Source organism: Falco cherrug, chromosome 1, assembly GCF_023634085.1.
Source record: "Falco cherrug isolate bFalChe1 chromosome 1, bFalChe1.pri, whole genome shotgun sequence".
NCBI classification, from domain to species: Eukaryota; Metazoa; Chordata; class Aves; order Falconiformes; family Falconidae; genus Falco; species Falco cherrug.
In genome coordinates this window covers 50,573,142-50,596,744 of record NC_073697.1, presented here as the reverse complement: position 1 = coordinate 50,596,744, position 23,603 = coordinate 50,573,142, and the positions used below count along the sequence as shown (strand labels likewise).

Genomic DNA, 23,603 nt, shown 5'->3' with positions numbered 1-23,603 from the left:
TCATCCTTCTAATTTAGGAATCGGATATCCTGGCTCATCAAAATGATAGGGGCTTGGATTACTTGGGACAATCAGCCCCACTCTTCCTAGGCATCTGGCTTTCTCCAATAAGATAGATAGAAACCTCTGAAAAATCCAGAGGGCAGTCTAGTCTTCCCAGCTTCAGTGCTTGTCTTCAGCTATGGGTTGTACAGGGAGCAGCATTTGTGGGGTGGTCATCATTGAGACAACAGGAACTGTCAGGTGCCTCCATCTACATGCAGTTTTTTCTCATGATGGTACATTCAGTGACACGTTCACTGTGCAGGCAGGAGAAATGAGGTGTTCGGAAACGTGTGAAGTTCAAAAAAAAATTCATCCATCTGGGATGGAATAACTCCAGCAATGGGACAAAAGAGGCTTACTAGCTAGAAAGCAGCTTTGCAGGAAAGATCTGGTGTTCCTTATTGGACTACCAAGGGTGGAGCAGTGTGCCTTTGCAGCAAAGAAACCCAACCACGTACTCTGGGAAGAGTTTAGCCAGCAGGTCCAGGGAACTGATCCTTCCCTTCTGTTTAGGAATTTTGAGGCTGCATGTGGAATAGGAGCTCCAGTTTTGGGCTCCTCGAGACAAGAATGGAATTGACATACTATAGGGAGCCCAGTGGAGGGGCAGCTAAATCCAGAGCTGCGGCACAAGACACATGAGGCTGAGGGAGCTGGACTTTATCAGCCTTAACAGGGCTTAGGAGAGATCGTATTGCTGTCTAAAACTAGCTGGACATGAAGCTGGAGTCAGGCTCTTCTGAGCAGTATGGACTAGAGGTAGAGCCAGTGACACCAGCTGGAACATGGGAAACTTCAGTGGCTTACAGGGAAGAAAAAAACTTATGGTGAATGTGACTGAACACTGAAACAGGCCATCTAATCTGTCAGATCTCCATCTGTAGAGATATTCATAGAATCATAGTATCATTTAGGTTGGAAAAGATCTTCAAGATCATCAAGTCCAACCATTAACCCAGCACTGCTAAGTCTACCACTAAACCATGTCCCTAATTGCCGCATCTACAGGACTTTTTAATACTGCCAGGGATGGTGACTATACCACCTCCCCCCGCAGCCTGTTCCAATATTTGATCACCCTTTTGGTGAATAAATGTTTCCTAATATTCAGTCTAACATAAGGCATACACACACCCTGGTGCAACCTGAGGCTGTTTCCTCCTGTCTTATTGCTTGTTACTTGGGAGAAGAGACTGACACTCACCTTGCTACAACCTCCTGTCAGGCAGCTGTAGAGAGTGATAAAGTCTCCTCTGATGTAGAGAGTGATAAAGTCTCCTCTGAGCCTCCTTTTTTCCAGGCTAAACAACCCCTATTCCCTCAGCTGCTCCTCATCAGACTGGAGCTCCAGACCCTTCACCACTTGGTTGCCCATCTCTGGCCATGCTCCAGCACCTCAATGTCCCCCTTGTAGTGAGGGGCCAAAAACTGAACACAGTATTTGAAGTGCGGCCTCACTAGAGCTGAGTACAGGGAGATGATCACTTCCCTAGTCCTGCTGGCCATGCTATTTTGGATTCAATCCAGGATGCTTTTGGCCTTCTTGGCCACCAGGGCACACTGCTGGTTCATGTTCAGCTGGCTGTTGACCACCACCCCCAGGTCCTTTTCTGCTGGGCAGCCTTCCAGCCACTCTGTCCCCAGCCTGTAGCACTGAGTGGGGCTGGTGTGACCAAAGGGCAGGACCCAGCACTGAGCCTTCTTGAGCCTCATTCAATTGGCCTTGACCCATCAATCCAGCCTGTCCAGACCCCCCAGCAGAGCCTGCCTGCCCTCCAGCAGATCAACACTTCCCCCCAACAAAAACTGGTGTTGTCTGCAAACTGACTGAGGGTGCACTTGATTCCCTCATCCAGATCATTGATAAAGATATTAAACAGGACAGGCCCCAGCACTGAGCCCTGGGGAACACCACCTGTGACGGGATGCCAACTGGATTTAACTCCATGCACCACCATCCTTTGGGTTCCGCTATACAGCTAGTATGAGGTAAAGAGTGCATTAAGCACGTCAGCCTTTTCCTCATCTTTTGTCATTATGTTTTCCTCCTGCATCCAAAAAGGATGAAGATTCCCATTAGCCCTCTTTTTGTTGCTGATTGATTTATATAAATGCTTTTTAGTGTCTTCAATGGAAGTAGCCAGATTAAGTTCTATTAGGGCTTTGGTCTTTTTAGTTTTCTTCTTGTGTAACCTAAGGACATCCCTATAGTCCTCCTGACTTGCCTTCCCCTTCTTCCAAAGTTTTCCTGAGTTCCAGCCAAAGCTTTCTGTTCAGCCATGCCAGCTTTCCTCCCCACCAGCTTGTCTTTTGGCCTGCTCCTGCACATTTCAGATTTTCTTCTTGAAGAACGTCCAGCCTTCTGGACCCCTTTACCCTTCAGGACTGCCTCCTAAAGGACTCTGTCAGCCAGACTCCTAAACAGGCCAAAGTCTGTTCTCTGGAATTCCAAGGCAGTGGTTCTGCTGACCCTTCTCTTTACTTCTCCGAGTATCAAAACCTCCTGCAATTGCTATGCCCAAGACCGCCTCTGACCACCACATCACCCACCAGTCCTTCTCCGCTCACAAAGAGCAGGTCCATCAGGGCACTTCCCCCGGCTGGCTCCCTGACCAGCTGTGTCAGGGAGTTGTCTTCCACACACTGCAGGAGCCTTCTAGACTGTTTCCTCTCCTCTGTGTTGTATTTCCAGCAGACATCTGGTAAATTGAAATACCCCATGAGAACAAGAGCTAGGGATTGTTAGACTTCTCCCAGCTGCTCATAGAATATTTTGTCATTCTCTTCATACTGGTTGGGTGATCTTTAACAGACTTCCCCCATGATATCAGACTTTTTGGTGTTCCCTCCATTCTTAACCATAACACTTAACCCTATCATAACCATCATTAAGATCTAGGAAATTATAACACTGCCTAACATACATGGCTACCCTACCGCCTCTCCTTCCTCGCCTATCCTTTCTGAAGAGTTTATAGACATCCGTTGCAGCACTCCAGTGCAAGTCTCCCACCATGTTTCTGTAATGGCAAGGATGTCATAGTTTTCCTGCTGCTCTGTTTTCCAGCTCCTCCTGTTTGTTGCCCATGCTTTGTGCATTGGTGTCGATGCACTTCAGTTGGGCTATTACTTCAGAACTGGAGGGGACATGGTCTTGAACTATGTACTCTATTTAGCCTTGCTTGGAGGATGAGGTTGGATTAGATGACCTCTGGAACTCCCTTCCCACCTAGATGTTTGTATTATTCCCTTCTCTTCAGTATTCTAGAAGTTACACTGGACAAATAACTCCCAGTAGCTACATAGCCTGTCCCTTAGCACAACAGACAGTCTGAGGAGCACAGGCAAAGGAAAGGGAAAAAACAGCAAGGACCGATGAAGTTCTTACCTAGGAATAAGAACATACTCATTTTAAAGAAAGAAAGGAAAAGACTGCAAAAACATGCAAATCCCGAGTCAAAGAGCTATATTCTAATGCAATGCTTGGGCAGTATCCATCTGGGTCTACCAAACGCTGGAACTGTCTCCTAGAATGATACCTAATTACCAACTGACATGAATTGTTTTTATCTTTTCTGTGTAACTCAGATTATTTAAGACTGCCTGTTCAAATCTGAAGACATACATGTCTGTGTTCTGTTTGCTGTGTACGTGCATGCCAGTTGACCAGTAGATTTAATCAAAACCATACTCATCTGCACAGCTGAGATTAGAAATTGGCTCTGCAGCAGTAAGACATTCTTCCCTCATGAAAGTTAATTCTGAGATACTGAGACCACTGGAAGCATCCGTGTAGCATAGCCTTAACATATGGTAAAGGGATGATATTTATTATTCAGTCATTGGGAGTGGATGGTAATTTAAACTGAAAGTTTGAAGTTATATTACAATAAGTGTTGTTTTGGTTTGTTTGCAGGGTGTTGTGCTGGTATTTTTGGCTTTTTGTTGTGGGTGGGTGGGTTCATAAGAACAACTCCTGGTTTTAATATGAACATTTTTTCATGTTAATACTTATTTCATTGACGTTATAGGTGGGGTGGAGTGTAAGAAGTTGTTACTTATTTTTTTACTCTTAAAATTAATTTTATTAATATGGGATTGCTTCTGATAGCCTCTAATTTAGTTCCAATATGTTTGAGACAAACCAGTGGTTTGTATGGTATCTGGTATGTTCCGCTAATAAAACAAAATATGAATTATATGGTGTTTTTAAGAGACTAGCAGAATGGTTTTTTCCTCCTTTTTTGTTGAAAAGCTATTGTTCCTGCCAATCTTCAATGTTTTGTTCCCATTCCTTAATTTCGTTGGGTTTGTAGTTTCTCCATTTCACTTTTAACCACCACCTGTAAGCATATATATGTTTTTATTCTGTAAAAACAGATTTGGTATTGATGTTACATGTAGAGAAACTGTGATATATGTAAAGTATCATAAGACATTCATGTTACAATCTCAAGAATTACTGCAAAATCTTGTAAAGTGCCAATGTAGTGGTAAGAACAGTTTTGTTTGGAATCTGCTTTAGATGGGGTCACTCCCAGGGTCTGCAAAACAGTCAGTTTGCAAGGTTCCTGCTGACTGAGAACAGAAACAGCACCCCAAGATTAACCTCCACCTGATGTTTTTAGAGCTCTGTGTAGCTGTCTATCTTATAAGGAAAAATAATGATATCACCTGGATTTTCTTTTTCAGTATCAGCCATAATTCATAGCTGAATCTCTAGTAATACTCTTGCCAAGTGAGAAAGATGCTGAAATCTTCCTAGCTGTTTACTCTGTCTGTAAACATACTGCCAGGATCCAAGCTCTCCAACTTCTCATTTTCAGTAAAGTATTATGTTTAAATAAAATAAAAATCCCCTGGATTAACTAAAAACTTTTCGTGAGGATTAAGTGTTAGTAAAAGTGAGAGAAAGGGGATTCATTTTTGCATTCATTTAATTTACTCTTCTATTCACTTTTCAACTTTTCATAAAAATATAATTAAAAAAGCTGAAATAACATGCTTGGGAACAAACATAAATGATCACCCTTGCCCCTAAATTTTACCAGTCTAGCAAATGAGCAAAAGAACATTGTTTCTAGTTCTTTTTTGGTTTTGATGACATGCAATGTTTTTTCTCTCATATATATATATATATATATGAGAATATGTACAGAATTGTCTAAGTTTTAGTAATCACAGCATTCAACTGGGAAGATACCACGACTTGTTCCTGCAATGACATATGAAAGGGCTTTAATAATTCACAAAGTCAGTGTCCCTATCCCAACAAATATTTTCTATCTACGTGCATGAGGTGGACCAACCCCACTCCCCTTATTCCCTCATGGGCCTTAGGAATTACGCTGGTAAATCTTCTGATAGAAGTTTTCAGCTATATGTTTTAGTTATGGCAAAACAATGCTTTGCAATAGAAAAAATGTTTTGTATGTCAGCTTTTGAAAGCTCCAATCAACACCCGTCCCCAAGTACACCTGGAGAAAACTAGTGCAATGAGAGCTAGGTATGTGCATTTACTAAAACTCTACCTCAATATAAAATGGGTACTTTACAACTGCAAAAATCTAAGCCCTGACAGACAAAGGTTTATTGTGTACAGTGCTGCTAGAATCAGGCACAGCAGTACTCTATGCTTCTGAATGTAAAAGCTCTATTCTTCAGTGAAGTCCTTTTTCTATTAATGAGATTCACCCTAATGGGATCAAAAATTATTTTAAAAGACATTTTCTTTCTGCTTTTCAAGGGCTTTTTTCCAGTCCATTTGGACTGGATATCAAAGATAAGGGGAAATATTTCAATAGCAAGAGCTTTTATAATTAAGCTTTGTAGCCTACATAATGGAGATATGGCCAAATTCAAGTGAAAAATAATTACTGTTTTTCCAGTGCTTGCTTCTGCTGCTGTGCCTCCCTGTCTTCTCCCCCTTCCATTTTCCCCTTCAAAATCACATAATCGGTTGTGCCTTACATATGGAAGACTTGCTCAACACAGCTCTTATCCCCAGGTTTGTATTTTCCCTTGTGGTCTAGGAGAGAAGAGCTGTTCAATCTTTAGCTGTGCTCAGACCTCCATTAAGGAGAGCGCCTACAGTTCTCAAAAGGAAGCAGGTGCTTCCTGGAGGGTAAGGACTTCAACAACTCACTTCGTAGTACCAGCTACGCCTTTAAATATGGGAACAAACAAATTCAAAATAGAGACACTTCTGAGAGACTTTGTAGATGATGCTAAGATGGGCATGATGTTTATTGTTTTCCAGTCTTCAGGAACCTCTCCCAGTCACTGGAGCCTTTCAAAGCTCTCAGTGATTTCAGACAGTGGCTTCAGAAACTTTGGATGTGGCCCACCTGGTTGCATGAACCTGTATGTATTTGCATACATATGTATGTATACACACCCACCCTCCATGTTTGGAAGATGCTACTTATTTTTTATGATCTTTAGCAGAGTCGTTAAGTACGTTGATCACCAAAAGAAGTGATCTATAGATTTGGGAGAGGAACAGAGGTGCTTGAAGTTGATGCCGCAGCTGGCGTTAGGGATATCTTGGGAACATTATGGGAAGGCCTTTGGTTATGAGAACACCAGGAACCTGTTGAGTATTTGGGATTGGAGGAGACAATTTGTACAAAACGAGATTCCCTGGATAATGTTAATATATATATATATAATTTTATAATAGAAATGAGCTTCATAACAAAAGACACATTTGTAATATTTTTAAGGCAGACGAATGTTTACCTATTACACAAGATGATGAAGTCTTAATCAATCCCATATGACTGATACTTTTAACTACCGCAGCTGCCTGCCTTTCCTTCGTATTTTCTCCTCATCCACTAATTACCGTCCATGTAATTTCTCTTTGAACTTAGTGCAGGTTTTGCTGCTGACAAATGAATGGCTGGCAACTAGGAACTATTTGGCTTGTTTCTTCATTAACTTAGATCAACACATGTATGCAGTCAGTTGTTTTGCATCCATTACCCTGTTTGGGAGGCATTGTTTTATATTTTTGCTTTGTGATGTCTTCAGACAGAAAATATTTGCAGGTTTATTGGAGGTCTGCAAAATAACTTCTTGAATTAGTCTGTGAATGCCCAAGCTGAAAAGATCAGTGTGTGCCTGTTCTGTCTGGGAAATAATACTGTTTGTGGAGATGTTGGTGAGAAAGAGTGAAACTTGCCCATTTCTGCTGTGCAATCCAACTTCCTTTTTTTTTTTCTCCAAGACACACAAAACGTCCTTATTTTATGGGTAATATAAAACCTAGTTAGGTAACATTCCCCTGCTGTGACAAGAATTGGCACTATGCCTCCATCAATGCTGCTCCCCACTCAAAATGCTGATCTAGAGCATACTGGGAAAGACCGTCTGATTTACTTCTTGGTATACTGGCGTGCATAGTTTTAAATGAAACCATTTGAATATGTACAAATATCAATATGATGATCATCCCACAAAAAATATCAACAGTAAGTTTTGCTCTTTTTAGATGTAGGAGCTGTACAAAGGTTTCATTAAATGATTCCTTTTGCTGAATAATTAGCAATAGCCAAGCTAATATTGGACCTTGTACCATGCAAGAAGAGCAAAGGATTCTTCTGATTTCACTTTAAACAGAGACAAAAAAATAGTATCTGTAAAAAATAGTATTAGGTTCCTTTTTGTCACCCTTATGTACCTAATAAAGCTTCTGTTCCACTCAGTGTAAGTTCAGCCTGTGCCAAGAGATCCACTGGATATTTGAAAGATATTCCTTGTTAATTAACTACTTGCTTGTATCAATGTATTTTTCAGAAGATAAATAATCTTAGCTCTGCAACAGAAGTACACAAAACACTAGAAAAATCAGCTATTAAAGAAAGGACTGTCTATGAAGATGTTGAGTATTTTTTCTCCTCTCCCTCTGCCGTGACCTTTGGCGTATTCACACCTTTCAGTATATTGCAGAAATACCAAATTTGCTGCATATGTGCAAGCTTTTCGGAATTCTTGGGCTGGTGGTGTGAATTACTGCTCTGAAATGTTTTTGAACAGAGCATTCCTTGTGAAAATTTGGCTTGCCATCAAGTGACAAAAAGTTTTTGGTTCTAGCAGGTTATGGATGGACGAGATTTGTTCCTGTGGAGGAAGAGATAATGATCAGCTTGCTTACCCTACCCAACACTTCCCTAAATAAGAAGACTGAAGAATTGAGCTGCAATTGGTATGCTCTAGAGCAGGGGTCCTCAATCTTTTTAAACAGGGGGCCGGCGTGCAGATGAAGTGGCAGGCAGTCATCTGCAGCTGCTTGGTTCCCCCCTCAACCCCCAGCGGGTGGGGGTGTGTGTGTGTGTCTGTAAATACAGGGGGTCGGATTGAGGACCCTGGGGGGCCGTATCCTGCCCGTGGGCTGTAGTTTGAGGACCCCTGATATAGAGACTTGGCATAGTCAGCATCTTTGAGGAGTTCAGTTATAGAGATCTGGCAGATTAAGGTATATACAGTGCAACAGGGCAGGATTTTCAGGCTGCTCATCAACTTCAGTCAGAACTTTTGCAGCTGTTTCTATGTGTGCACTCATTATTATCATATGTTACCACCCTTAAACTTGCTTCCACTATAGTGAATGCCTAGAGAAAAGCCAACTATTTGAAAACTATTTATGATCAGATTATTTCATTTCAGGCTTGCCTAGTTGCAGTGTGAGCCAGTTCTCCATACAGTTGCTCTGAACACATTTTTCTGTTAAGATGCTGATGTTCATTCCCTCTTCAGCATTTCTCTTGTTACCAACTGCTCCAGTTGGTAACCACTTTATTTTAAGATCCTAAACTCTTAATATTCACTCCACATCCTAACGTGCCACATGTGTTGATGGTACTAGATAAATAATATTACTGTTTCATTTGTGATATTCCAAATGATTAATGAGCTGACCACAATACAGGGGACATGAAACTGTAATACGTGCTTTTCATTAGTCCCATCAGGATTGCTTCAGATGGCCTTTGATTGTGTCATGAGATTATGTGATCAGCATAGTGGGTATTTCTCAGGCGCCATCCTTAACATTCCCACCTTCCCTTCCCTTAACAGTGGTTCTCATAAAGACTAGTTTTGAAATGCACTCTCTGTCACCTTGAAAGGGGCTCTTCAAGGGAAAGTAAATACAAATTCTAGAGGAAGCTGTGAATGTTTGCCATTAAAAGTAATATAATGGTCCAACTTGTATGTTCATTCATGCATATATGTATTCCATCAATGTGCATTTATGCAATTCAGTTGCACAGAGATTTTAGTGATTCATTAGTGGTTAAATTCATGAATAACTAATGTGTGAAGAGGGACTTTGGATGCAAATGCCAGGGAAAATCTGCAAGATTAAACTGTTATCTGGAAGGCATTTTATTTTACTCTCTGCTTGGGATTACCCTGGGTTGATTCTTAGATACTGTTTTTACACTATGAGGGTAAAGGGACTATTTTTCACTCTGCAGCTTTGCCACTCTTTGAGTTATCGGGTCTTTCATACCATCCAAGATAAAAATCATAACCCTTGCAAATTCACTTTGTGTGTTTTATGAACGCCATCTGAGAAGCAACATCTCATTTACAACTGGGACCAGGAGCCAGAGTAATTTCTGTGTCAGCCAGGCATATCTAATAATGCATAAATAACACAAATTGTAAAAATAAGAAAAAAGGTGAGTTAGTTAACCTGAAAAACATTGAGGGTGTTACTGCCATGCTGTGAAGCTCTATGAATACTGCCCTGAGACTGACAGTACTGCCACAAATAATATTTCTCTTCAAAACACATGTAGGCATGCAGATTTATGCGATGGTATCACTAGGAGCTGTCACCAGCAGCCTTGTCTCCAGTTTAGTTAAGAACCTTCATCTAGGCATTAACATTACAAGCTCTTAATGGAAGTTGTGTGACCTTAGTGAGGATGGCTCGTAAGCTTGCACCGTTAAAATTTTTGCTGGAGTGAGTCCAGCACTCTTTAGGATTGGGTCCCCATAGCCAAATCATCTGTGTCCAGTGGGAGCTCAGTTTACTGAAGGTGACCGAAGAGGCGTAGGTTCTTCCTGGGCACGCTTGGCCTCTCAGTGCATGGCTGCTGTGAGCTTAAATAAAGAGTTCTGTATTTTGCTTTGTTATGTAGCCAGAGGTTTCTTCCTTCAAGGTCAGTTTAGAATGCTTAGGAATATGAGATGGCTTGATTTCTGACCATATGCAGGATTACAGAATTAAAAAACTGTGTCTTATCTCTCTCATCACTTACTGCAGAAATCTCCTGTAGCAAGTCAGACACTGAGATGGATGTTTTGACTTTTTTTTTTCCTTTATGAATACTAGAGAAATGGAAAGGAAAATAAAATCTGGAATTAAAATTAAGATCAGTTGCTGAAGTTGAAAGAGATGGCACAATTGTAATGTGTTAGAAGATTGCCTTGTTTTAGAGAAAGTGCTGATTAAGATCAAATTTATCTTGCGTTTACATTTTGATTGGACCTAAACTGAGGGGAGGAGGGGTATATTTCAGACACACTGCAAATGATGCATGCTAATATCCTGTGTTTATTGCCACTTGAAATTACAGCATAGCTTTGAATTGCTGCCAAATCTACAGTTAAAACTCCCTAGTAATCACTGTGATTATTCCAAATCTTCATGGTAATAGTGGAAGGGAAAGTATGATGTACAAGCTACTGTAGCCTAAGCTGTCAGAGTCTCTTTGTCCTTTGCAGTTCAGACTAGGATTCCACCCAGCAGAGGCAATGGTTAGACATGCACATTGGCCAATCAGTCCTGAAAGAGAGATTAAATAAATGGATTTAATGAAGTTATTTTCAGATTTGTTTGGCTTTTATATTACCTCTTGCCTCACTAACTTTTCCTGAAATGAGGAAAAGCATAGCTTTTCTTTATTTTTGGAATGTTTTAATTCATATGTTGGCATAGTGTAGTATTTTTCTTTTTTATCAGAAATATCTTTGGTTTTCCTCTCTGTTGATCTATAACATATTTTTATTTTTACTCATTTTCTTTACAATCCATGGGATAGTTTATCTCCTTGAAATAATCTTTTACCTCTGCTTAACTATTGGAAGTTGTAGATTTACATCTGATCTGAATGTTTATGTGTGTATTATTGTTGTTTATTTAGCTGATGGGAAATTAAGAAGTGATGTCAGGGATAAACAGCATAATATAAAGTTACGATTTACTAAAAAAATATTAGAAGAGTCTCATAGGAGGGAGAAATACTCTGTAAAATGTTGTTTGAAAGAGGCTTAAGTGAAATTTAGCTGTGATTAAAATCTGTTCTGGTTTTTGGATACATAATTATTCAAGCAAGTAGTTGTTTATTTTGAGATAAAACCCTCAGCAATCACTGTTAGTCAGCTCTCCAGATAGTATGTCCCTGTTGCATCCCTTCATCAGTTGCTAGGAGGAAGGTTTTCCTATTTGTTCCACTTACAAAGTAAATAAAACTTGTTGTGGAAAGCATTTAATGTGGATACTATATTTGCTTTGGAATATTTTCCTCAATAAGTACTGTTAGCCAGCAGGCAAGTCTGATCACCCAGTGTGTTAGCTGTGGGAGGCAAATCTGAATGCCTGGCACATAATGATCAGTTTAAACTATTGAAATAGAAATCAGAACACTGAGTGAAATTCAAAAATATTTCATTAAATGATTTATGATGTGTATGCGAATAAAAGTATAGTTAGGGACTCTGCCATATATACTTAGATGTCTACAATCTTTAGGCTATATTTTTTCTGATAAATTTAACTTCAAAAAGTACATGATATTTTTGAGGGACAGCACTAGAAAATATCACAGTGTGTTTGCATTTCATTATAGCTAACATTTTTCTTATTACTTTAGTTTCTAGAATTATGTTCTCTGTAAGCTGCTCTTGGGTCCTCATTATGAAACTTAGCCATGCCTATGCTCAAGGCTCATTAACAGAGAAAAAACACTACCAAATTTATAAACCTTTTTCCTTTATTAATTTGAAGCCAATATTTTTGGAAGTGTAAGATTTATTGGGCCAGAAAAAGAAAGCAAGACAATAGCACTCTAGTCCAGAGATTACTGTTCTGTACAAGTACGGTTCATGCCTTTTCAGGAGTATATGCCATACTGATTTGTTGTCTTATTTGTATACATTTTAAAAAATATTAATAGGAGAGAATGAAGCTAATTATATTTACGGAAAGTGTTATTTGAACTAGAAGACTGTATGCGAACATAATAAGCTTTTTGTATGGAATTACAACCATACTGCTTCTAGTGATACAGTGTGGAAGGAATTGTACACGCTGCAATCTAAGCATGGGTCTCAGGACCAGCCTCGTGCATGCATTAAAATGCAAGGATGTTCCTAGGCACAAGCTTCCACAGGGACTGTGGAGCTCATATTGCAGCCTTGCTTGTGAAGTTTAGCACAGGACTGGGTCCTTCTTTCTGTGATCTGGTCAGGAACCAACAGGAATAAGCACTCCATTGCTCCCTCAGCATGCATGTAGTTTGGATTCATTCATTTCCAAGAAAAAACTGCATATTTTGAGCCTGAGTTGCAGATGGTAGTGTGGCAAGGAAAGTGCAAATCTCTGTGCTGGGCATAAGCGCTTCTTCACTCCACTTTGCAATGCCAGCAAAAGGACAGGGCACCACATGATGGTCACATTCAATTTTGGGTTGGTGTCGTGCCTTCTGCAGAAAACATGCCAAGTAAGTGTGTTACAAGAATCTTTGAATACTATATCTAGGCCACCAGCAGCATACTTAGAGTGTATATAGTAATAAATTAAACAGATGCTGTCTGAAGAGTTTACTAAGAGACAGGAAGCCATTGGATATTGTAGGAATAAAAGATGGCATTTGTGAAGAGATCACTTATGGAAGCTTTCCAATAAAAATACCAGATTCCTACTATTGGATAAAGTATATCATTACAAAAAATACAAGATCGTAGCAAGGTTATTGGCTAGTATCTTGCTCTTAGTGACCTTGACACACAGCTAATACAAATAGATTTGGTATAATATATGCTTTAGTGTGGAGTTTCAGTGGTAGACTATGGACTCTATATGAAATTCCTGCTCTTGTTCAATAATGTTCTTTAATATGTGCCCCCTTTTAGGTATATGAAAGCTATGCAGAAATTAGTGCAACTGTGTATGTGCTTCAATTACAAGTGCACATGCTTAAGTAACCTGTCAAATTAGAGCATCTACAAATGTTGTATTTATAGTTTCTACCCTAAAGCCCAACTGCAGTAAAAGCTCAGTCCAGCTGTCATATCTGTGTAATTCATTAGAAATGTCAAATTTTTAACTTCAGCTGTACTCTAAAGAAAAGGGACTACATAAAAATTATATAGTGTTGGCTAATATATTTCCTTCTCTGTATTCACGTTCTTGTAATTCTGTTTGCATAACTTGTTGACATTTATCTCTGTAAGCAATTTACAGTCACTGTATCAGTATTCTGTGTTGTCTTCTGCATCATTTGCTGAATATTCTAAATGCATTCTGATTTCAGGTTGTTGGTGTTTTTTTTTTTAATTGTTTTTGAAGTGTGAGCCAAATAGTGCCCAGCTGGGCTTTGAAAATCCATGTTTTGTTTACAGGCTATCAGTTGATGAAGGCACCTTTTTGAATGCAAACTGAGCCTGTTTGATCTGGAAAGGCAATAAAAATGGATCCTTACATTGGCATTTTTGTAACCACGCTATAACATGCTGCCCCAGTAGTGCAAAAGGTGAAGAAGTTGAAAAGAGTGAATTTCTGATTAAATTATGTGGGAAAAATTTCTTTGCTGTTGAAAGTCTGACATGAAGTTCACATGAGGAGACAGCTCAAGCTATTACTGTGTTTGAGTCAAGGTATTATCTGGACCTGAGAGGGAAATGCAGATAAATTTTTGGCATATTTTTCTGCATCAGAGTGAACTGCCTTTTTATCAAAAATAAGTCAACAGGAGAATGGTGAAGCAATGGAGAGATGCTATAAACTAATTATTTGTCCTGTGTCATTCTTCTGATATAACTTTAGCAGTGATTATTTTTATGTTTAGTATTTATAAAGACAGCATCACTAAGTAAAGTGATGTACTTAAATGGGCATGTTAACATGAGTCATTACTAGTATTAATTCTTTTTTGGTTGCCTTGGAGATTTTCTTGTGTGGCCTCCTGAGCCTTGCACAAGGACCAAAATCTAAGGCAGTCATTTTGAGTAGTAATGAGGAGAATGATCAAATTGGTGTGATTTGCAAGAGAAGTTATAGAATTTAACATTCGCATATTTGGTCAGGGAATATTAATAGGGTCTTGAAGTCCTTTTCTCTTAGATGCTTTTGAGGTTTGTGCCCAAGAATTGCGATAGGTAAGGTATGTACAAAATCTGACATTTACACAAGAAAAATAGAGCTATGTTGTCTATTACAGAGAAAACAGTTCTCTGAAGATATGTTTTCATTTTTGTTTTTTAGATAATTCTTGTAAGCTCATCCCATAATGACCGTGACCAAAGCCTTTTCATAAGCACGGATGAAGGAGCAACATTCCAGAAACAACCCATCACTTTCTTTGTGGAAACTCTCCTTTTTCATCCAAAAGAAGAAGATAAAGTACTTGCTTACACCAAGGAAGGCAAGGTAAAGCTTGAAAATACTGCATTTGCTTGAAATTTAAAAATTACTTTGTTAAGAAGGTATAAAACGGTTCTGATATGCTGATTAGTGCTGGGTTTTATGAAATATCAGTTACCCAAAAGGGAATCATGTTCTGGTTTTGAGGTTTATTTAAATATTTATTGTCTTTATGTCCAACTTTGTTTTTTCAGTAGTTTCAATCCTGGCATTTTCAGTTGATATAGATATTCGTAATATTTATCCCTCTGCATAATATTGTTAAATAGTACCTCTTAAATGTGTTCCTCCCTAGAAAGTGACCATAAGCAATTGCTCTGTAATTTATAGTGTAGTAGAAAGTTAATGAAGCTGAAATAGTGCCTCCAAAGGCCGTTCATGGGATGTAAAATAAAGTAATATAAAATAAACTGCATAGTTGTGCAGCAGATTTGGGGAATCAGTGAATCTGTAGAAAGGTAAAATTCTTCTCTGCCTTATGTATTTATACCACTTTCTGATTCAGGAGTTGTATTATATTTGTAAATTTTGACCATCTTTCAGATTTTTTCTGGTAAAATTATAAAAATATTTTTTTCTGCGTGGGTTAGGCGAAGCATTGATGAACGTGCACACAGTCTGTGAGTGTGTAGTTCATCTTTCTTTCACAGCACCAAAACCACAGCTGTAAAGTCACTGTGATTCTGGTCCTGATAGTGGTTTTGACCCATCTTGATCATTACTGCAGTTTTAAACTGAAGTTAGCAAACTCTGGTCCATTTTAATCCTTGTCAGGCTTCACAGAAGGTATATATTTACATGGTGAGATCAATCAGAGAGAGTTGCTCATGTTGAAGCCAATTACTACACTGATTTCAGTGATATATGAAGTCATCTTTTGGGATATTTTCTGGGATATATAAGTTAATAGCTGATCCCAAAAGAATTCATGTTTACAGGCATTTGCAAATAAGGATAGAACTAAACTAAACTAAACTAAACAAAACCCATAAAAAAACAAACTCAGTCACAGACTGCATTATTTTATTTAGCAGCTTCAATTTGAAATCCTAACATAATGTATGTTCAACATATTTGTAATTATATAAACAAAATAGTTCAGGAAAGCCTGAAATTATGAAAATCCTATAATATGAAAACCTCTTTTTTTGAGTTTTACTTTTGTTTCTGATGCTAGATATAATTCCTGAATTCTGTATGGTTACAGAATTGCAGAACCTTTAGGTGTAAGAGTGCAAAGAAGTTGACCAGCACAAGTGGGTACAAATATTTGCCAGGAGAAAGGAGAAGGCAGAAGCACAAAGTAAAGCATTTCCTTTGTGTTTTGATTAAATATGCATGTTAGAGAGATTTTCAGGCATTTTATACTTAGATAATCTTCCAAAAGGAGTGATGCCATTGTATGCCACATTTAAAATGTGACTGGACAAAATATTCAGTAAAAAGTAGCCCTGCAGTAGTAGCAGAAGGGGTTAGGTAATCTGATGGACTTTGCTCAGGATTTCAATATTACACTAGAAGGAGGCAACCTTAAAGACATACTGGACAAGTCCAACATCTTTACCTGAAATGTGTAGGAATGAAGGGTGCCTTTGGGTCAGTAACCTGCTTCGATTTCGTATACAATGTGACAAATTTGGCCTAGAAGAAAGAGGAGGGTGAGATATGTTGGCAAAGGAGGAGCTGAAAATCAAAATTGCAACTTGACTTAAAAGGTCACCGTACTAAAATCAATGCCCTTGAGAGACAGTCTTGCTCTGAATTTGGCCTACGGAAACAGTATAGTCTAGATTTTTGAGTTAAGTAACTTTACCTTCACTGGAACAAAGCAGTATCAAGGTGTAATCCAATCTAAAACTCAGGAGAAGCTGTTACCTCCTCTTACTCCAATTATTTCTTACAAAGGCATTTTTGAGAATACAGGGAGTACAGGATCATGTCCTTCATAAATAGCAATCAGCAAGGCTTCTCTGTCTACTGGAACATCACCGCCTTACTCACAACTTCTGATTTGATTTAGGGCTTATTTTATATTGCAAAAAATGAGTTGTTCTTTCATTCAGAATATTAGATTCTGTTTAAATAAAGCTCTAGCCTCTAGCTGACACTATAAACGAATGCAAATCCAGTCAATGTGGTTGGATTAATCCATTTGCTGACTCAAATCTATACTCTCTTTTTCTGGCTACCTCAGTTATAATGAATAACAATCAGCTATTCACTGAGTCTATATAAATACTTCCAGATTTTTTAAAAAGTTGGCAGAGATGCAGTAGATTTTAATTGTTCGTTTGGAAGCTGAAAGGATGAAAAAATGGAAAAACTGAGAAAAGCATTATTTTTTTTTTAAAAAAAGTAATTCCCTATGTTTATTACATGTGTGGTAATAAACAGAGTTAAAAGATCTATTAGATGTGTTTGCTGAAGCCAAAGATTTTAGCTGTCCACTGATATAATTGTTTTCACCTCATATCTAATCTTGTTTAATAGTGTTGTCATATGTACCTGTTAAAAAAATAAACTTATGGGTAATTTTTTTAATTGAAGGAAGTTGAATGTCTGTTTAACTTAGTTACACATTCTTTTTTATTTATTTCAAATACTGCATCATTTCAAAGTTCCTCTCAGTCTAAATATGCCTTCTTAGCCCTGCTTCGTTCTCCCTTACAGTAAGGTTGCCAGGGCTTCCCCCAACACTAACCCAAACTCTTTATTCATAAACTTCCAGACTTCACTCTTAAATGTGTGTGACGGGAGGTAGTTTGGGTTTGGGGGGAGTGTGTGCATGTGTGTTGGGTTTGGGTTGGTCTTTTTTGGCCCCTACTGCACAGGCCTCACTCTTTTAATGGCAGGAATCTTCTCTCATTTTCTTCTGAAATTCATCCATGACAAAATTACATCCCTTTGTTCATGTGCCAGTGTTGTCCCTTATCCTAAATAGCTCTTTTCCCCTCCTGCCAGGAACCTCTGATTCCTTGTCTGTCTTTGCAACTTGGACAACAGAGTTAGGGCAGCGCATTAAATGATCATGTCTTCCAGATTTATAGCAGTCTGCTGAGGCAGGTAACTAGCTGAGTAGGTCCACCCTTTTAAAAGATGGCCAAACCAATGGTTATCTCTTCTGTAATGCCTTTGGTGACAGATGTTTGAACAAGTAAGAAGCTTAGGTTCTTCATCCATCACAGTCTAGCCCACTCAAAGCCACATTCCTCTCTCCACGAGGCTGCTCTAAGCTATATGCTATAAAATACACTGGTTTCAGCAAACCCTAACCCACATAATAAAACTGAGATCAGAAAGTTAGCAGACAAATCAGGAGCCTGGCTCTGCAGCCCTGTCATTAACACATTTAGCTCTAAGGGTGAAGACTTTTGGATCCCTGCTCATTTATCTGTGCACTGACTGAGTGAATAATAAAGTAAGTAATCTGAGTCCTTACTGTAGTTTCTTACCCGAGTTGTGGTCTACCTGCTTTAACTGAGTGTGCAGTGGAACAAAGCCCAGTCATTGTGAAGTGCAGAGTAACTGGGAAATACTGGTTTATCTTTAATTCAGACTTTAGTAAATTTACCCATAGAGTTGTGCTAAGTTACCTCAGCTTTTATCTTTCCATCTTAATGTTGCTGGTTTTCTGTAGTAAAACATAATATATAATCATGGGGGGTTGTTCTGTTTGGTTTGGTGGTGGGTTTTGTTTTTTGGTTTTTTTTTTTTCATTTGTCAGTGAATCTGTCATTTTAAAACAAAAACATTCCTTACTAGTCCTCATAAGACATTTACCCCCAGAACAATCAGTGACTGAAATGGTGACTTATTCCCACATCAGAGAACAGTTTTACTTGTCTTTTTTTTTTCCATCTTAGAGATATTAAGAGAAAACCCATCATATGTAAATTGGATCAAATAATAAATGCCTGCAAACAGCAGGGGATTTAAATCTGTCTGTTTAGAACTCTCAGATATTTCCTATTTTAATGGGAGCAAACACATGATGAAGGCAAATGCTGAAGGAGGGAGATTTTTGAATAGCTGTTTTATATCCTACTTTATTTTGGAGGAAAACAGCTTTCATCTGCACTCTTGATATCCATCCATATCATTAGCATTTGGTTTTTCACCAGGAGTCTACTGTTCAGAGGGAAGGTGGAGCTCGAGTCTTCCTGCTCCAGGCATCTTCTGCCTCTCTGCTGAGTGACCGTTTCTCATGGGTCACAAACTGGTACCCATGAAGCAAGCGCCTCAGTGCATCTCTCCTCATCAAATCTCTCAAGCATTTCTCTAGTATCTTTTGGTCCTATTCCAGTAGAGTCTTAAATACTCTGACTTTCTGATTTAAGTATTTTTGATGGAATTAAGGCTTGAAGCATAGAGGGAACATTTGTGCTTGTTCAATCAATGAATGAGAAGAAGAAGAAAAAGGTCCTTTTACCATCTTGTGTAACCATACTGAGATAAAAAAGAATCTGACCCAAAATGAACTGTGATTTGTTTTTGTGGTAAACTAGAAGTAATCGTTACTGAGTTTTGTTCATTATAGATTATATTTTAAAAGGTTTTCTTTATGTATGGTTATTATTCTGAAAAACATTGTAGAGAGTTCCTGTTAATAATTTAAAAAAAAAATAAATTGTATGCAACCTGTCATTTTAATAGTGACATAGGACCTGTCTTCGAAGATGTACAACATTAACAGTTTCCTATCATCTATTTTTTTTTATTTTTTTTTTAGGTTTATGTATCCATGGACTTGGGGAAAAAATGGATCCTTCTGCAGGAACGAGTTTCAAAAGATCATATATTTTGGTAAGCAGTCTGTTATTTTTTCCCCAGTAACAAATGAACAGCAAAAGTATTTCATTCTAATCAAGAAAGATGTTTCTTTCAGTATGAGCCTTGTTGTCTTCTGCAGATTATGTCAGCATTGCTGTGTCCACTATCACAAATTCATACTCAAGCCAGTGATCATTCCAAGTGTCAGCACATATAAGGGTTATAGGTCTGGATCTGTGGAGCCCAAGATTTAGAGAGAGTCGTAATGTCCAATGAAATTGCTCTTCGTTTTACTAGTGAAATTGATCTTTAGAAAGGAGAGCAGGTTTTTTTGCTGAGAAAAATCAATAACATTTTTTTAAGAGAGGTTGAATCAAACCTATTAAATGGAGTCATATATAAACTTACATTATTAAGGAAACTGGTGAAAAATATGGTTTTATCAAGTGCACATATATCAAATGATTTCATTTTCAGCTCAAATATTTTGCTCTGTCTCTAAATGTTTAAGTGATTTAAGCAGGTTGACAAAATGTTTGAAAAATAAGTCAATGCCTGATTTTTATACTAATTAAATTGATTTGAAAAGTGTGTAACTTCTTTTACACTAAAATAGATCTTTTGGTAGTGTTTTAAATAATTCTTTATTTAAAAATGGTCAGTTTTCACACTCAATATTTATCTGATTTCTATTGAAAAAGCCAGAGAATTCCCCCTTTCGTGTTCTGCTTCAGTGTGTAACTGCCCATAACTGTTTCATTATTAAAAATTGGTATGTTTTATTACAGGATTAGTCATAATATACTGGACACTTCTGTTCCCTAAATGACTTTTAATTTTAATTTTAGAAGGACTCTGATCCATGTCAGTTGCATAAAGTTTAATTGTCCATATGTCTGTGGAGCCATATCTGGCTTTCAGCAGTATTTTGTGGTTTGCTAGTGGTGTTGCCAGTATTGAAATGGGTATACCTCATCTTGGTTGCAAGATTTGCAATGTGTTTGGTATTCATGCTGTGCTCCTCCTAGTTCTTCAAGTAGTTGCTTTTCTCTTGAAATAGGTACTCATCCTGGCCATACATGGAGAAAAACAAAACAAACAAAACCCTGACCTACTTAAACTGCTAGTGTAGAGGTTACAAGCATGCAGAGCTCTTATAGTACCTACAGATACATTGGCCAGGTGCCCAAAATGTAACTTGACAGGTCCAAAGGTGTGCTGGCATGTGTGCTGCTGCTGCTGAAGTTGGGCAGGGGGAAGATTGTGACCCAGGGCAGGGACACATGCTTAGGTTCAATCCTGTTTGCAAGAGCCAGGTGCACAAGATGTAACCTGCCCTGCTGCCCTGTTGGTTTTATCCCTGGTCATATCAAGGGAGCTTTTTCACACTTTCAAGTGCCTCTTTTAATCTGCAACCTACTTACTGTCCATAGTTTTAAAAGAACAGCTTGTAGTTAAGTTTGTGGTAACACCCATCTGAGTTACTCCAGTTTGTCTCAAGATTTTCTGCTGAAATACTTGAGGCCGCCTGACATTTTCTGCTTACTTGCTCCTGCAAAATATAGCCTTATTCGAGAAATTATTTCTATGCAGCAGCTGGAGTTTCATAGGCAATACACTTTACAGGTCTCTTAACTACCATGTGAAAGGGTATAATCTTTTAGAAGCAACGCAGTGGGTCAGAAATGTCATGTTTGCCTTATGAGCAATTTTTCCTTAGTGAGATTATATAGGGCATAAATCAGGAGTGCGTGTGATGCTCTGTCTTTAATCAAAAATTTTTTTAACACGTGTTAGGTCTGAAAACCATCAACATCACTAACAGGCAAGAAAGAACAGTGGAAGCTCTCACTTGAAGACTTGTTTAATGGTGTTTTTCTTATCTGAGTCTAGGTATATTTAGCACACTTGGATTACGAAAAATGTAACATACCACTGAGATATGTGTCAGTTTTGCTCTGACTCAATTTGTCAATGTTTTTTTGTATGTAAGAATTAAAGCCAGCAAGTGCACGTTTAATATTAAGTCTGTATTTTGCTGTGTTTCGGAATCCTTATGTTTCATTATATCATTCAGACACAATCAGGGAAGTGTCCTGGAGCTCCAATAGGAATAACCCCCATGTATACTTCAAAGTCAAGATTGTTCATGAATGTCACATTCCTCTCAGATAAGAATAATAAATTCTGTCTGTACATTTATAACCATTAGAAATATTTTCTAGGTTTTTATTTTCCCCTTTTCTGTATATAGATCATTCTGATTTCTCTCAAGAACTGTATCAGCTAGCAACAGCAAGGATTTGGAAGCAGGCATTTAGTGCCTCATCAGTACCAAATGATCCTTCTCTTAAACTTACATAGGAATAAAGATATATAAATGTATTTCATTTCTAATATCATATGGACATTGCAATATGTGAAGAACGTGCAGTGAGGAGAGGGTTGGACGTGGTGGCTTTCCAGTGGGAGTTTGTCATTATATGAAACTTTTCACTAATTTAGGACCTTCATCACCCCAGTTATCTAGAGTACTAGATAGAAAAATATGTTTGTGTAGTTTTCAACAGATGTAAGAACATGGCGTTTGTTACCTTGACTGCTAGGATGCTAAGTCCAGTATTGTTTTCTTGGCAATATATAACATCTGATGTGTTAAAGATGGGTGAAATGAATTCAAACCAATTGTACACCTCACTATAAATGAGGGCATGTATCTTGCTGATACTGGCTGATTGTGCCAAGAACATTTCAAAGGGCAGATCTTTAGCAAATGTTTCTTCTTTGATTTCAGTCAAGCTTTGCCACTGAAGCTGATAATATAGCCTAAGATTTTTATTTAAGTCTGTTAACTACCAATATTATCAGTCATAATATTTTCCTGTGCTTTGCAAAAATATTATTTTCTGTGCCTCCAGCAGCAGCCAGATCTTCATGCATTTCCTGAAGAAGCATTTTTTTCTCGTCAATGAAAATCCAAATGCGATTAATTTAATGGAATGTCTTACGTATTTATATTAAGGGAAGGTCAGTAAGGACTGAATATTTTAAACTGTTCATTTTCAGATCTTATACTGTAGGTTTATAAGCAATATATTAAAATCTTTTCTAGGCTTTATTTGCTTTTCAAGTGTTCTGGACCATCCCTTAAGTGTCATTGCAGATTTAATGTATGGAATTTGTTTTTTCATTATAGTGGAACTAATGGAAAGAATATTGGTATCAGTAGAAAGTGTATACTGCCATCCCTATTTTGGTAACACAGAATATTTTCTACTCATGTGTGACACAGTGTGTCATTTTCTTACCTCCTCCCAGACATTTTCCCAATTTGTTTCAGTTATTTCTTTGGAAAGGAAAGTTTACTAATCCTTCATATCAGTTTCTCTTCTCTTAGCATCTTAGGAGGTAAAACTGGCTTCCTAGAGAGGTAGTCGATGCCCCAAGCCTGTCAGTGTTAGAGGCATTTGGACAATGCCATTAACAACAAACTTTAACTTTTGGTCAGCCCTGGAGTGGTCAGGCAGTTGGACTACATGATCATTGTAGGTTCCTTCCAACTGAAAATATTCTATTCTGTTCCAAAAACAAAAGAGCTGTAAGGCTGCAGGTAGATGTGAAGACAGTTGCAAAACAGATACATTCTAGAAATGTATTTATTATTGTTTTCTCATTCAGGTTGAATTGAAAAAATCAAAACATAGAAAAAAACTTCAGAAAATATGGAAAGACTGAATATAAATGCTCGGAAATTGTTAATTGGAAAGCTTTTTTATTTTTTTTAATGCAGAATCTTGAAATGTGGATTTGAGATTAAACAATGAAATACTAAGTCACAGTAATTTTTAAAAATATTATTTTCTATCAACATTTAAAAATATAAATCATTTCTTTATGTATAAATTCTACCTAGGAAGATTCAAATCACACCCCAGCCCACTCCTCCCCCTTTTTTTTTAATGTGAAAAGTTCTAATTTTGAGCTAATTCTTGTGCTTTAAAATTAAGAATCTTTGTTCACTGTGACCGGTTTTACTGCTGCATATAAACTGCAACAGGCCATGCGGTATTGTTCCAATGTGATGATTTCTGTCTAAGGGATGTTAATTATAGCACCCATACTTTACAAG

The 23,603-nt window shown here is 38.0% G+C and overlaps 1 protein-coding gene across 4 annotated transcripts in view; it reads left to right on the top strand.

Annotated features, from left to right (window-relative positions):
• The window catches only part of SORCS2 (sortilin related VPS10 domain containing receptor 2), a 579,339-nt gene that overhangs the window by 441,368 nt on the left and 114,368 nt on the right, over window positions 1-23,603 (top strand). For all 4 annotated transcript variants that reach the window (XM_055725044.1, XM_055725032.1, XM_055725036.1 and 1 more), the window contains exons 4-5: window positions 14,546-14,710; window positions 19,434-19,507. In XM_055725044.1, the coding sequence (XP_055581019.1) occupies window positions 14,546-14,710; window positions 19,434-19,507 (239 nt within the window). The remainder of the gene's footprint in view (window positions 1-14,545; window positions 14,711-19,433; window positions 19,508-23,603) is intronic.